At 48.0% G+C, this 13313-nt stretch overlaps 2 protein-coding genes across 2 annotated transcripts in view; both read left to right on the top strand.

Annotated features, from left to right (window-relative positions):
* LOC311315455 (uncharacterized protein) overlaps window positions 1-1888 on the top strand; it is a gene marked incomplete at both ends in the record, with an annotated part of 12363 nt that extends 10475 nt beyond the window's left edge. Inside the window, one exon of the mRNA XM_084446124.1 lies at window positions 1319-1888. Coding sequence (XP_084302250.1) covers window positions 1319-1888 — 570 coding nt within the window. The remainder of the gene's footprint in view (window positions 1-1318) is intronic.
* A 4354-nt stretch (window positions 1889-6242) lies between these two features.
* Window positions 6243-13313, top strand: part of slc2a4rg (SLC2A4 regulator) — a 51005-nt gene continuing 43934 nt past the window's right edge. The window contains exons 1-2 of the mRNA XM_084446005.1: window positions 6243-6905; window positions 7904-8148. Of these exons, the coding sequence (XP_084302131.1) occupies window positions 6642-6905; window positions 7904-8148 (509 nt within the window). The 5' untranslated portion in view covers window positions 6243-6641. The remainder of the gene's footprint in view (window positions 6906-7903; window positions 8149-13313) is intronic.

Here is a 13313-nt window from a genome sequence, read left to right as displayed (position 1 = left end):
AGAGAGAGAGAGAGAGAGAGAGAGAGAGAGAGAGAGGGAGAGAGAGGAGAGAGAGAGAGAGGAAGAGAGAGAGAGAGAGAATGCTATCATAGAATGAAAGAGAGAGATGTTCATTTCACATCGTTTACACGGTTTAACGCCTGTTTTTTATTGTCAATCAAACAATCAACCTACAAAAAATCTCAAATGTAATATTTGCTATTTATGAGCTATTTATTCAGGGGCACAATAGGAGAGGTATCAGTTTATGTAGGGAACACAGAAGGCAAACGTGTCCCAGAAATCTTTGCAGCACCTCTAAGAATTTGGACTCAGAAATGCCAGAAAGATCACAGAGGTCACTGTGTCAGTTCAGTGGAATTCCCCACAACGCTCCACACAGGCCATCAGTCTGAGAGCTGGAGCTGTCAAAGACTAGGCTTTAGTAATAATGGAGTATACACACACTCGCACACACACACTCGCAGATGCCACACACACACACTCACACACACACACACACACACAAACACACACACCCAAAAACACACACACACACACTCACAAATACCACACACATATACACACACACAGATACGCAAACGCACAAACACACACACACACACACACACACACAGACGCATGTATATTCCATTCATACCGTGTGTGAAGCCAGACTTGTCCTCCCTCATGAATACCCAGAATGCAGTTCGAGTCGTGGAGGAGAGTTGCTGTCTTCTGGCCGTGGTCCAGCTCTCTCACGCCACTCTTCCCCGACGTGGTGAAACGTTAACTGGTTTATCCAGTGGTTGTTGGGTAACTCTGCCTCTCTGATCAGCCCAGCCAGAGCAGGGAGATAAGAACGTTTACTCAGGCTTACCCTGCCTGCGCTAAATAGGTCAGGCTACTATAGAGCAGCCTCTGTCAACACACACACACACACACACACACACACACACACACACACACACACACAGGAACAGAGATACACACGTACATGATTACTCATACATACAGTAACAGACTGCCCTCTAGACAGGACTTTTGTACGTGCTAGCACACACACACACACACACACACACACACACAAACACACACACACACACTCTACACGTTGTGGTCATACTGTACAGTGTGTTTTGCATTCCACCGCATGGAATAGATATGTTGAATTGTACCAAACGTGACAGCTTGCATCAGCGGCTTCATGCCAGAGGACTGCGGAAAATAAATATGATCCGTATCTATGTTAAGACCCCGTGAACTTTAGGTTTATTACATTGAGCTGCAGCCTCTCAGTCTGTGGTGTGTGTGTGTGTGTGTGTGTGTGTGTCCACAGGTCTCCAGCACGTACTCCACAGTGTGTAAGCCCCTGAAGAAGAAGCCTCCCCTGGAGAACAACGGAGCCAAGACCCTCCCCCGTGGCTCCGGGAGAAGCAATGGCCCCGGCAGTGGGGCCGGATCTGCCGGCGGGGGGCGGGGCCAAGGCAGGGGGCGGGGCCAAGGCAGGGGGGTCCAGGCCCGCTCCCACGAGGAGCCCTGCTACGAGCCGGCGGGCGACAAGTCCTGGCCCGCCTGCGTGGCGGCGCCGGAGTCCGACCCCGCGTACGCCACCATCGACTCCCACCGGAAACGCGAGCGAGCGGGAACCGACGGCGGAGGTGGCGCGATAGGCGGGAGCGCCACGCTGAAGCCCAGGAAGAAGCCTCCTCAGCTGGCAGCAGCAGGGGCTCCTCAGGGCCCCGTGGGACCCCCAGGACCCCCCCCGGCACCCCCACCCAGGGCCCCCCCCGCAGGGGAGCACCTCTATGAGAACGTCAGTGAGGTGAAACAGGGGGCCAGCGGCTCCGGAACCACCACCATCTTCACCTTCAACGACGGGATGGAGATGTATGTCACTGGCCTGTAGCGGGGGCGGCTGATTGGCTGGCGGGCTGGTTTGGGGGCGTTACCCTGTCAAACTCCTGGTATGAGATGGACTGGTTACGTGCCAACACCATGCTGTACATAGCAACAAGACCCACTACAGACAAACTGAAAGAGGACTGTTTGTTTTCATAATGTTGTTCAGACAGGGTCTCAGTCCAAGTCCAACAGAACCAGACCTTGTGTCACCCCTTTAGGCGAACTCTTGCATCAGCCCATTCAGAACCAGACAGGCCCACACATGTCCATAAACGACAGAGCAACATGTCTTCAACTGTGCGTTTCACTCTTCTGTACATCCAACCTTACGCACTCATTCTGTGTCGCATTTTACATGATATCTTTATTTTTCTATGAATATGGTACCCTTAAAAGAGCATGTATACTGTACAAAACACACCATCAAAATCATAAAACTGCACTATCACACGTGGTCTGTACAAACAATTGAACTGTGCATGAAAACACTCATTCACAGACATGCGAAAAAGACACGCACATCTCACACGAAGACAAGCCCCGCCCCTGCTGACCGCCCTGATGACCAAACCAACTGCATACAGGACACGAGGAAGACTGTTTAATACTGACAGACAAACTGAGAGAGTTGAGAGATAGACACACACACACACACACACACACACACACACACACACCTCTTTGTGCCGGGGCTTATGTAATATAAGCAGATGGATGTCATAGAGATTTGCTCTTCTTATCTCTCCCTAAGCAAACATATGAAACAGGTTCTCTCTCCCTGCTGTACTAACACTGTTGCCGGGCAGATATGGTTATCCTGGTGGATTCAGGCATCCATGTTAGAAGTTTGGTGTGATTATGGTCTGGCCTACGGGAGGTGCTGTTGTCCCCGTCACTCTGTTGACCTCTTTCGACTCCTGGGACTGAGAGAGAAACCTTGTGTGGCGTTGGTTGGATGATAACAGGATGAGGTGGAAGAGAGAGAGAAACCTTGTGTGGCGTTGGTTGGATGATAACAGGATGAGGTGGAAGAGCAGTGAGCACCTATGCTGGTCTTGAAAACGTTCCCTGTAAAGTTGTCTTTGAGGTAGGATGGTATTAACATCATATTGAGACCCAAGACCAGTGAAATTTCATCATATTTATTTACTGATCCCAAAGGAGTAACACAAAGAAAAGTGATTATATATATATATATAATCATGCTTTAATCTGAAATATGCCTGAGAATCCTTGATACAACTTTTAAATGTTTTATTTTTTTTCTTCCAAACTTTTCGTTCCAGATCTTTAGTTGCATAGCAACACCCACACACACCCACACTCTTGGCCGAGTAACGCAGGGCAAAAGCCCCCCAGTCAGATACCAGGCTGGGTTATGCAGAACATTCCCACAGCAAGATGCCCGTCCAATTTCGAAATCTCAACACAGGACAGCGAGAGACAGACAGAAGAAGAGGGGGAAAAGAATAGAGGCTAAGAAACAAGATATTAAACAAGGACATCAACCAGGGCGGTTTCGTGCTGTTAGTTAATGTGTCATGGGCGTTGTTAACATTTGCTTTTACGGCCACCAGTGTAATGGCATGTTGGAGCACTGCAGGCCTATTGGCTGTGTCCATTCAGTGAGTGTAGTAAAGGGTGTTCGTCTCGCCGAGCTCTGATTCGCTCCGCAGGCTCCGGGCGGTGCCAGGGCTGCTCTGTTTCTCTCCGGGCCTTAGTCTGGCCACAGGAACAGTGATTGCGGACTTGCAATCCAAGGAAAATAAAGTGTTGAGCAAAAAATGGCCTGTGAGCGTCCTTTGGAAGGCTGCCTCCCCCCTCCCCCTGAAGCCTGTGCTCAAAGTTCTGTTCCATTGTAAACAATTTCTTTGCCGTTTCATAGCTTTGGGAAACATTAAGGAGGAACGCAGGGAGAAAACACAACATTAGGGGCTTAATAAAAGAGTGCAATCAGGCCAGTGGTGAATAGGGACAGAAACCACTCAGGGACAGAGACAAGGACATAAAATGGACGAGCCTCATCTCCAGACATAGGTCTTACAAAACAGGAGGTGTGTGTTGAAAGGGCAGTTTAAAGAGTATGTTCCTGTGTACAGACTTTAACTTTGAAATTGTAAAATCTAAAATGCACTCTGTATTTTCTTAATGCACAGTTCCTGGTTTTTTTTTTAATAACCTATTGACCAAGTTTCAGTAGCGCACACTGCCATGGCGACGGTCCTTGTTCCATTTCTTTCAGTGGTGTCGGTGCACTTTTCCTGCTTGAAAATAATGCATGTTTTAACAAAATGAAAAAAAAAGATGAATTATTGTGGTACTTACAGTAATCGTTTTTCACAGTTTTTTTTTTTGCCTCTATCGACAATGTATCGGTACCTGTTTTTACAATCTCTACATAAAGCACACACACAGGGAGAGAGAGAGAGAGAGAGAGAGAGAGAGAGAGAGTTGAAAGGGGGAGGGACCTATATGGGCTGAGTGCAGAGGAGAGACTAGTTGCTTCACTGCCCTGGGAAGAGAGGGAGGGATGTGGGGGAGGGAGGAAGAAGGCAGCAGCTGGACGAGGATCACTGCAAACTGAACAGAAAGATTTGACTCCTCTCTCTCTCCACACACACACACAGACACACTTCAGCTGCATCCTTGAGATTTGCTGGTTGCCAGTAGTTGGGGGGGAGGAAGTCCTCTGGCTCCACATGGCCTCCCTCTGTGTGCTCGCCCCCCCGCTACCCCCGTCCACTAACCCCCTACCCCTGTCCACTAACCCCCCCCCCCCTGCTACCCCCGTCCACTAACCCCCCCCTGCTACCCCTGTCCACTAACCCCCCCGTCCACTTACCCACACCCCCCCCCAGTCCACTAACCCCCCCCCCGCTACCCCCGTCCACTAACCCCCCTGCTACCCGCTACCCCCGTCCACTAAACCACAACCCCCCGCTACCCCCGTCCACTAAACCACCCACCCCCCCGTCCACTAACCCCGCCCACTAAACCACCCCCCCCCGCTACCCCCGTCCACTAAACCACCCACCCCCACTACACCCGTCCACTAAACCACCCACCCCCCCACCCGTCCACTAACCGACCCCCCCCCCGCTAAACCACCCACCCCGCCCCGTCCACTAACCCACACCCGCCCCCGCTACCCCCGTCCACTAACCCCCCCCCCCCGTCCACTAACCCACCCCCCCACTACCCCCGTCCACTAACCCACACCCCCCCGCTACCCCCGTCCACTAAACCATCCACCCCCCCCCCCCTGTCCACTAACCCCCTCCCGCACTACCCCCGTCCACTAACCCACACAGACCCCTCTTCTCTCCCCTCTGGTCTCTCTGGGCTGGGAGAGACGGATTCTTTGATGTTCATACTTCTGAGGGATCTGGGAGTGACATGGGGGTGGATGAGGAGCAGGGCTGGGGGGGTCAGAGCTGGGGGGCCAGGCCTGGCTGGGCCCTCATCAACAGCGCACCAGCAGCTTTCCTAGCAATGACTAACAGCTGAGTCCTTTTCAGTAAGCAACTTCCTGTAGAGGCAGACACAACAGCAGGCCTCCCAATCCTCTTCTATCAGGTGTGGGGAGGACAACTGACTTCAGGAAGGTGGGTGAGGGCTGGGAGGTCTTAATGCTCAGCATTATGCTATTGAACAGGACACTGGTGAGAACTTTTTAAAACTGCACATGAATATACTGATGCAAATGTGTAATTGTTTATTAGTTGTGCTGATGTAGTTTATAGCTAAAAAACAAACAAAAACAATCCATCTGCTGTAGATGTTGGTGTACAATGGTTATCATAATGTTCTGTGGTGAAGCGATGTTAGTGTACTATCAGTCATCAGGAACATGTAACCAAGTGTGGCCCTATTGATGCTGTGACAGCCCAAGTTCTAGGCTATATTTGTGAAGATGACACAAGGTTTAATGTAAAGAAGAAAAAAAATTCAGATCATATATAATTGTCCAGGTATGCAAAAGATTGTAATGTTTTATAATGATCATAAAATATCAAAGTCCAGTTTTTACTTTTGTAATAAAGTAGCACCTTAAAATATGTCGTTTTCATGACTTTGCTTGAGTTTAAACAAGAGTTAGAACTCAATAAGGGAAGTAGGCAATATTTATGATATAACAATCCTAATATTTATTAGCAAATTTGCAATTCGGTTGTAATAGCATACAGACTTGTATACGCAGAACAACCTCAAGTAAGATCACTTTGGCTTAAATTTACATGAACAGTAAACTACATAGGGTACGTAGGCCTATCACCGGCTTTGCTCTATCAGTCGCTCTCTCTCATTTCTCAGCCGCCAGACACCGGCCGGCGAAATGGAACGACACACCCCCGCGAATTGAAGGAAAGGGTGATTGGCGTATCCAAACTAGCCAATCCGCTTCCTCCTCGCGATGGACCCGTGCCAAAATGGAATGTTTATGTATTCAAACAGCCAATAGGAATGAATTGGAGGTGGAGCCATGCGAGTTTTGCCTGCCTGCACGCGCAGGGTAGTGGGGGCGTGTTATTCTTTTGAGGAAAAAGCAAAACAATCTCTTATCCCCGAGCGGTCGGCTTTTTGGCTATCCCGGTTGGTGTAAAACTCCATACCTTAGATTAGAATAGAATAGCAAAAAAAAAGATTTGGAGATCAGTTAGCGACTATCCTTGATAAATGTATCTAACTCAGCCTTCTGCACTAAAATCTTTAGAAAGCTGGTAACCTTTCTTTGGTGCTACTTGTCCTGCCTGACCATGAATTCTAAACGTCTGTTCGACAACTCTTCAGGAGGAATAAGGGTCGGTGCTTCGATACAAGCAGACGGCAGCCTTGCAAACGGTACCAAGAAATGCGACATGAGTGTCGCGTCGGTGGACAGCAGTCTGCTACTGGCATGCACAAACGGGCCCGCAGCGGGATCTGTCCTGTACACCATCGTGCTTGACGATGGTTCCCTGAGGGAAGGTACAAAAAAGAACGTCGCTCTGAATGGAGAAAAACAACTCGACATGAACAAAGTAGGTGTCATGAAAATAACTGCAAACTGCACGACTTTTCATCACGCAACGAAATGAGTTGACTGGTTCATATGAAGAAGAAAAAATTAAACATGAAAACACAAGTTTAAGCTAATGACAAAGGCTGTTATTGTACGTCTTTCCTGTCTAATTTTGCAATAATAATGTACTGTTGCTAGACCGAGCAGGCTATCATGTTGCCAAATCTGCCGTTGCGCCGAACAACTGCAGAGGAGCCGCTATGACGTTTGAAGCTGCCACCATTTACAGCATAGGCTTAAAGATTATTTCCGAACTAAAACTATTACCGTAAATTCGCTACAACTTGTTTGCAACAAAACCTTACGAAAATAATTTGTTAAAATGGCGTCTCGTTGCACGTTCAAAGTTTAAAGGAAAAAGGGGGTTGGGACTCAAAAGTAATTTCCCCATCCCCCATAGCGACTGCTGCGCTTGCCAGCTCTCGGGGAGGGAGAGCAGCCTATCTGCTTAGTGCGGAGGGGAGGGACAAAGTTTCAAAGTTGCATTTTTTTCTCTTTTTTTGGCGAATGTGTATTAGTTAACCCCATACAGTAGGCTACTGTATTTACTGGTCCACCCAAAAGATAATCGTGCATTCAGGCACAAATGATCAAATGTAAGCTAAGCACATAAAATAAATAAGTAGCCTATCAGAAAATGATCTATTGCAGCAGCTGGCCCACATGACACCTTGCTATTTGACAAGACATGCCAGATACATCTGCCTGAAATTGTTTATTGCAATTCAAAAAGATTATTAAATTGTGTTACTTTGTCTATTTTCCATTAAGTAGACCATTTGGAAGACTGATATAGAGATAATGTGGATGAGACAGTAGATGTTTTCTTGTTGACAGTGCCTTCTAATGGCTGCATGGATTCAGTGTTTCTGTGTGCCTATAAAACCAATATTCAATATATTCTGTATCATAACATAGACAGTGACGATGTGAATGTGATGTCTTATCATCTTCCAGATGGGCTGTAGTGGCCCGGAGGACCAGAGAGACATGGGTCCGAGCGGGGTCCTGAAGCGGGCCAGTCCCACACATTGCCTGATCTTAAACGGGCAGATGCCGGACGGCCTCATGCACTCTGAGATCAGGCTCACAGGGAAGCGTGTGGAGGTCACCAACGGTTACCAGGTAGCCCAGGGGAAGCATCTCCCCCCCGAGGAGAGACACCCCCACCCCTCCTCCCATATACCTGTCCCCAGACACAGGTAGGACACCACCTCGCCCATATTAAACATGACATTAAGCGTTGCAGGTCTTTACATCTTCATTTCATGGTTGTCATACCTTCACTGCAGGTCAATAGAGCGCGCTATCCCTGTATTATATGATAAGTTCTATGCCTGTATTATATGATAAGTGCTGTCCCTGTATTATGATACGGTCTTCTAACCCACAGTATCCACAATGTTTGTGGTGTCAGTGGGTAATAAATGGCAGAATATAATTATGATTGTTCATAATAGTGCATTTCCGTGAAGGCTCATGTTATTGATGTCCGCTACCAATGAAAATGGTTGTTTTGGTTCCGCATCTTGGGAAGTACAAAATAGCCCAGGACACGACATGCTTTCACCTTCGAATGCAAACCCAAGTCATGAATAAACATTCAACTTAACTTGGAATTCACCCTGTGGCTCCAACTATACCGTGGTTTGGGCATGAACAGGGCGGCGGTGGCCTGGTCAAGTGACCACATGTTGGTGTTCCGTCCAGAATAGTTCTGAATGTATGCCCAAGAGGCCACAGCTGGTTCTAGAATAAGGCCCGGATTGCCCAATCATGTGACCGGGGAGTGGAGGAAAGCGCAAAGGAGATAGGAGGGCCATGTGCATGAGGAGTGATAAAGCCCAAACTCAAATGCTGTCTCACTGGGATACTGTGCCAGAAAACTAGGCCTAATGGTAGTGTGAATGATTAAAACAATCAATAGATTATTATGGGTTCATTATCCTGTGTGACGCACACACAGACGCACGCACACACACACAGACACACACACACACACACACACACACACACACACACACACCAGTGTTTCACTAGTGTTTTTTTTCAGGTGGGGTGGAAGGCCCTCTAAAACTACTAGTGTTGTTGCGGGGCGGGCATGTCATGGATACATGGCGTGGACCGTGTTGTCATAGACGCGCGCAGTAAGGCGTTTGTTAGCATAGATATCCATGTTTGTTAATATCGGTGCATTTCTCTACACTGAGCTGAAATCAAACGAGTGCACATAACTCAGTAGGGCTGTAAACTGGAGCACATCCCTGAATCGATCATTGGTAATGTTAACAATCAATCAATCAATCGATTAATTGTAATTAAAATCCGAAAATTTCCAAACAATACCAAAAGTTTTTTTTGTCTTAATCAACGCTCTATTAAGGAGGGTCTGGGTTATTTTTCTCTGCCTGCTGCGCGTCACAGCTCCTCCTCACAAACACTGAGCCGATGGTGGGTTCGCTGCAGGTGAGACGAGGAGGAGAGTCAACTTATCAGAGTGAACATTGTTCAAGTGATAGCATTGCTGTTGTCGTGGTGTTGTACGTGTACAAGGCATCACAATATTTGCAAGTGGCTTCTTGTCCTTTCTTTTGGAAGTGGTCCCACACAATGCTTTGCCTTCCCCACGCATTTCTCCTGAGATGGCTGCTCCGCTACCACGTTGTTTGATAGTAGATCGAGTCCCCAGCCTTCATGTTGTATCAGTCAGGCCAACGGTCCACCAGTCTGGGGCTGCATAGAGAGAGAGAGAGAGAGAGAGAGAGAGAGAGAGAGAGAGAGAGAGATTGTGTGGAGTGGTAGTGGAGTTACATTGCAGTTAAACATGATCAAAGCTCCCGTGTGGTCCTGAGCAGGAGGATGTTGCCCTAAGACGCCCTTTAACTGTCTGCTGTCAGTTCATCCCTTTCCCTCCTGATTGGTCCAGGTTTTCCCCAGTAGCGGTGGGGTGACTCTGGCTCTCAGGTGAGCTGTAGGTTGTGCAGGCTGTCACGTATGTTCAGAGAGCATCCCCTAGGCAACAGGCATGATAGAACATGACCTCCCTAACGACTGGTATACACTTGTTTGTGTCCATTCTTATGTATTTGGATTTAAGTATAATTTGTATCAATTGTAAAGTTGTATCTAGTCTGGATTGTGTTATTTGTTGTCTTTTGATGGTGCAATTCACCCCCAGGGATCAATAAAGTACAACTACTACTACTAAGCACTACTACTACTACTACTACTACTACTACCACTACTACTACTACCACTACTACTACTACTACCACTACTACTACTATTACTACTACTACTACTACCGGTACTACTACTATTACTACTACTACTACTACCACTACTACTACTACCACTACTACTACTACCACTACTACTACTACTACTACTACTACTGTACTACTACTACTACTACTACTACTACTACCACCACTACTACTACTACTACTACCACTACTACTACTACTACTACTACTACTACTACTACTACATTACATTACAGTCATTTAGCAGACGCTTTTATCCAAAGCGACTAACAATAATTGCATTTAACGTAGGAAAAGGCAATGTACTACTACTTGCCAGAACTCACAAGTGCATTTTCTTTCTAAAACAAGTGACTAAGAGCATAATCTAGTGCTGAAGGCAAAGTGCAAGAATAGCAATCTAAAGTACAGTGCAATACAATACAATAAAATAAAATACAATAAGTGCTTAGGAGGGAGGATTGTTGTAGTACTCTTAGTTTTGAGCCTGCGACCTACTACTACTATTACCACTATTACTACTATTACTATTACTACTACTACTACTACTACTACTACTACCACTACTACTAGGCCTACTACTACTACTACTACTACTACTACTACCACTACTACTACTACCACTACTACTACTACTACTACCGGTACTACTACTACTACTACTACTACTACTACTACTACTACTACTACTACTACTACTACTACTAGGCCTACTGCTACTGCTACTACTACTACTACTACTACTACCACTACTACTAGGCCTACTACTACTACTACTACTACTACTACTACTACTACTACTACCACTACTACTACTACTACTACTACTAAGCCCTATCAGTTTTGTGTTTGTGGGTGTCAAATGAGTGTGTGTAGGTGGTCAGTGTGTGAGTGTGCACATGTGTGAGTAGCGGGTCGCACCTGAAGAAGGCCACGCCGGCCGAAACGTCGTGCTTTATCAAATCCCTTTGGGAGCTTTTGAAACGGCGCGCGGACCTCTCTTCTTCCTACATGTGTGAGAGCAACACAGCTGCCACGTTGACCTCTGACCTCGGCCTTAACCAGATTTCCCAGCTCCGTGTCGACCAAACCCTCTGCGCTCGCCAGCGCTTCAACCAACCCCGGACGCGCTCTCCACTCCCCGCCAACTGAGATTATATAAGAACGTTACATAACAATCCAGTTATACTATCACACGTCTTCTCGCTACAGTGACCTTTTTAGATTGGCTCCTAGTCTCATCCTGCTTTTGATCCAGATCAAGTTTCAAGACCAAGATTCCAGTATCTGTCACATGTAATGTAAAGTCATAGTGAAATGTTACTGCCGACTCCCAAGATTATGCTCAATACAGATAAACTCCAATACTCAATTTACAAATTACAGTTGAATTTCTCTCCGGGGCTACGTGTCCGGGTCATCTCTCAGTCAGGGACATCTGCGGAGTAGCATCAGTTACAGTTTCCATTAGCGCATCCCTTAACACTGTTACTGAACACAGTCTATCTGTCGAGCTGGTTCGGCTGTTCGGTGTCAGGCCGCGTCCCGGGACCGAATCGATGACTGAACATGTTTATCGGGGGAAGTCTGTGGGCCAGATGTGTTTATAGGTACACAGGACCCGTTGATAAAGGTCAGGGGCCCGAACGCGGAGTGAACAGGGGTGTGGCCGAGTGTCCCGCCCGCCTCACGAAAGAACAGCGCTGTGTGTGTTTTTATACCTTTATGGTCTCGCTGACCGTACCTGGGATCTGTGTCCTCACATTCCCCCACCACACAGCTGTCACACTCGGGTGGGGGTGGGGGGGGGGGTGTTGTCTTAGGGGGGCGCTCTCTGCCGTTGGCCGTGTGTGTCGAGCCCCCTGGCCTGTGTGTGTGTGTGTGTGTACGCGTGTTTGACTCATCTACACCCTGTTCCCTGATTGCAGGAGTCCTATGGGATTCGTAACCGTTCTTTTATATCAGCCGTGTGGACTACGGTCTACACAGACAGCGAACGCAGACTCAGATAGTGAGTGTGTGTGTGTGTGTGTGTGTGTGTGTGTGTGTGTGTGTGATCAGCTGGGCCCAGACTGCTGACTGTGTCTGTGTGACCCGGTTGCTGATTACAGACCCAGTTTGACTCTGTCAGGGATTATTGATGGATATTGTGCTGCTCTGTACACTACTGTACTGTAATAGAATGTGTTTCTAACGTGAACGTGTTTGTTTAGTGAGTCAGTTTGCCCGGAGAGCAGTTGAGTAACTGCACAGCCACACACGCGCGCACATGCACGCGCGCACCCTACATACGCTGCCTGTAGGACAGTAAACTAGGTCAGTTCAGTTCAGTTCATGGTCGTATCACCGGGTGAGTTTGGCCTGTAGACAAGTCTAGACTAGCCCCTGAGCAGGGTTGAGAAGACGGATTACACACACCCAAACTCTAGTGCGCTTCCTCGCACACACACACACACACACACACGCACGCACACGTACACACACACACACACACACACCCTTGAGCGGAGCCCTGTCCAACCTGTCAATGCTGTTATCGGTGTTGGATACAGCATAGTGATAACAGAACAAAAGCCAGTGTGAATGAACCAGAAAGCAGTGGAATGGTGAATGCCGGCGTTGTGAAACGCTCGGTCTTCTTATCTGCCCTCCTATCCGCCAGGTGACGTCATTCAGGACGGATAAAGAAGACGTAGTAGTGATTCCACCTGGCGCACCAGGCCAGCGTGGCCAGGGGCGTGGCCGGGGGCGGGGACAAGCTACAGTAGCCGCCCTGGCTTTAGCTCAGTCAGCTAACAGGAAGGCAACTGACACGCACACGTACACACACACACACACACATACACACACACACCAACACCCACCTCTCGAGGTCTGGTTCTCATTCGGGCTCCAGGCTGACGCCAGGCCGACACTCTACATCCTACACACAGGCCTCCAGAGCCCCCTCTGTCAGATGCTCCGTCATCTTGTCTGCGCGTTATTAGATCCATACTCCAACAGTACGCCAGGAAATGCAAACTCAAGCAATGTGAGATTTATCAGTTTGTCCTCCCCCCCCCCCCCACCCCCGGACTCTAAAGCAGAATGTTCTGAGGAGA

Source organism: Borostomias antarcticus, assembly GCF_949987555.1.
Source record: "Borostomias antarcticus genome assembly, chromosome: 11".
NCBI classification, from domain to species: domain Eukaryota; kingdom Metazoa; phylum Chordata; class Actinopteri; order Stomiiformes; family Stomiidae; genus Borostomias; species Borostomias antarcticus.
The sequence above is the reverse complement of the archived record's forward strand: the minus strand, read 5'-3'. Positions and strand labels throughout refer to the sequence as shown.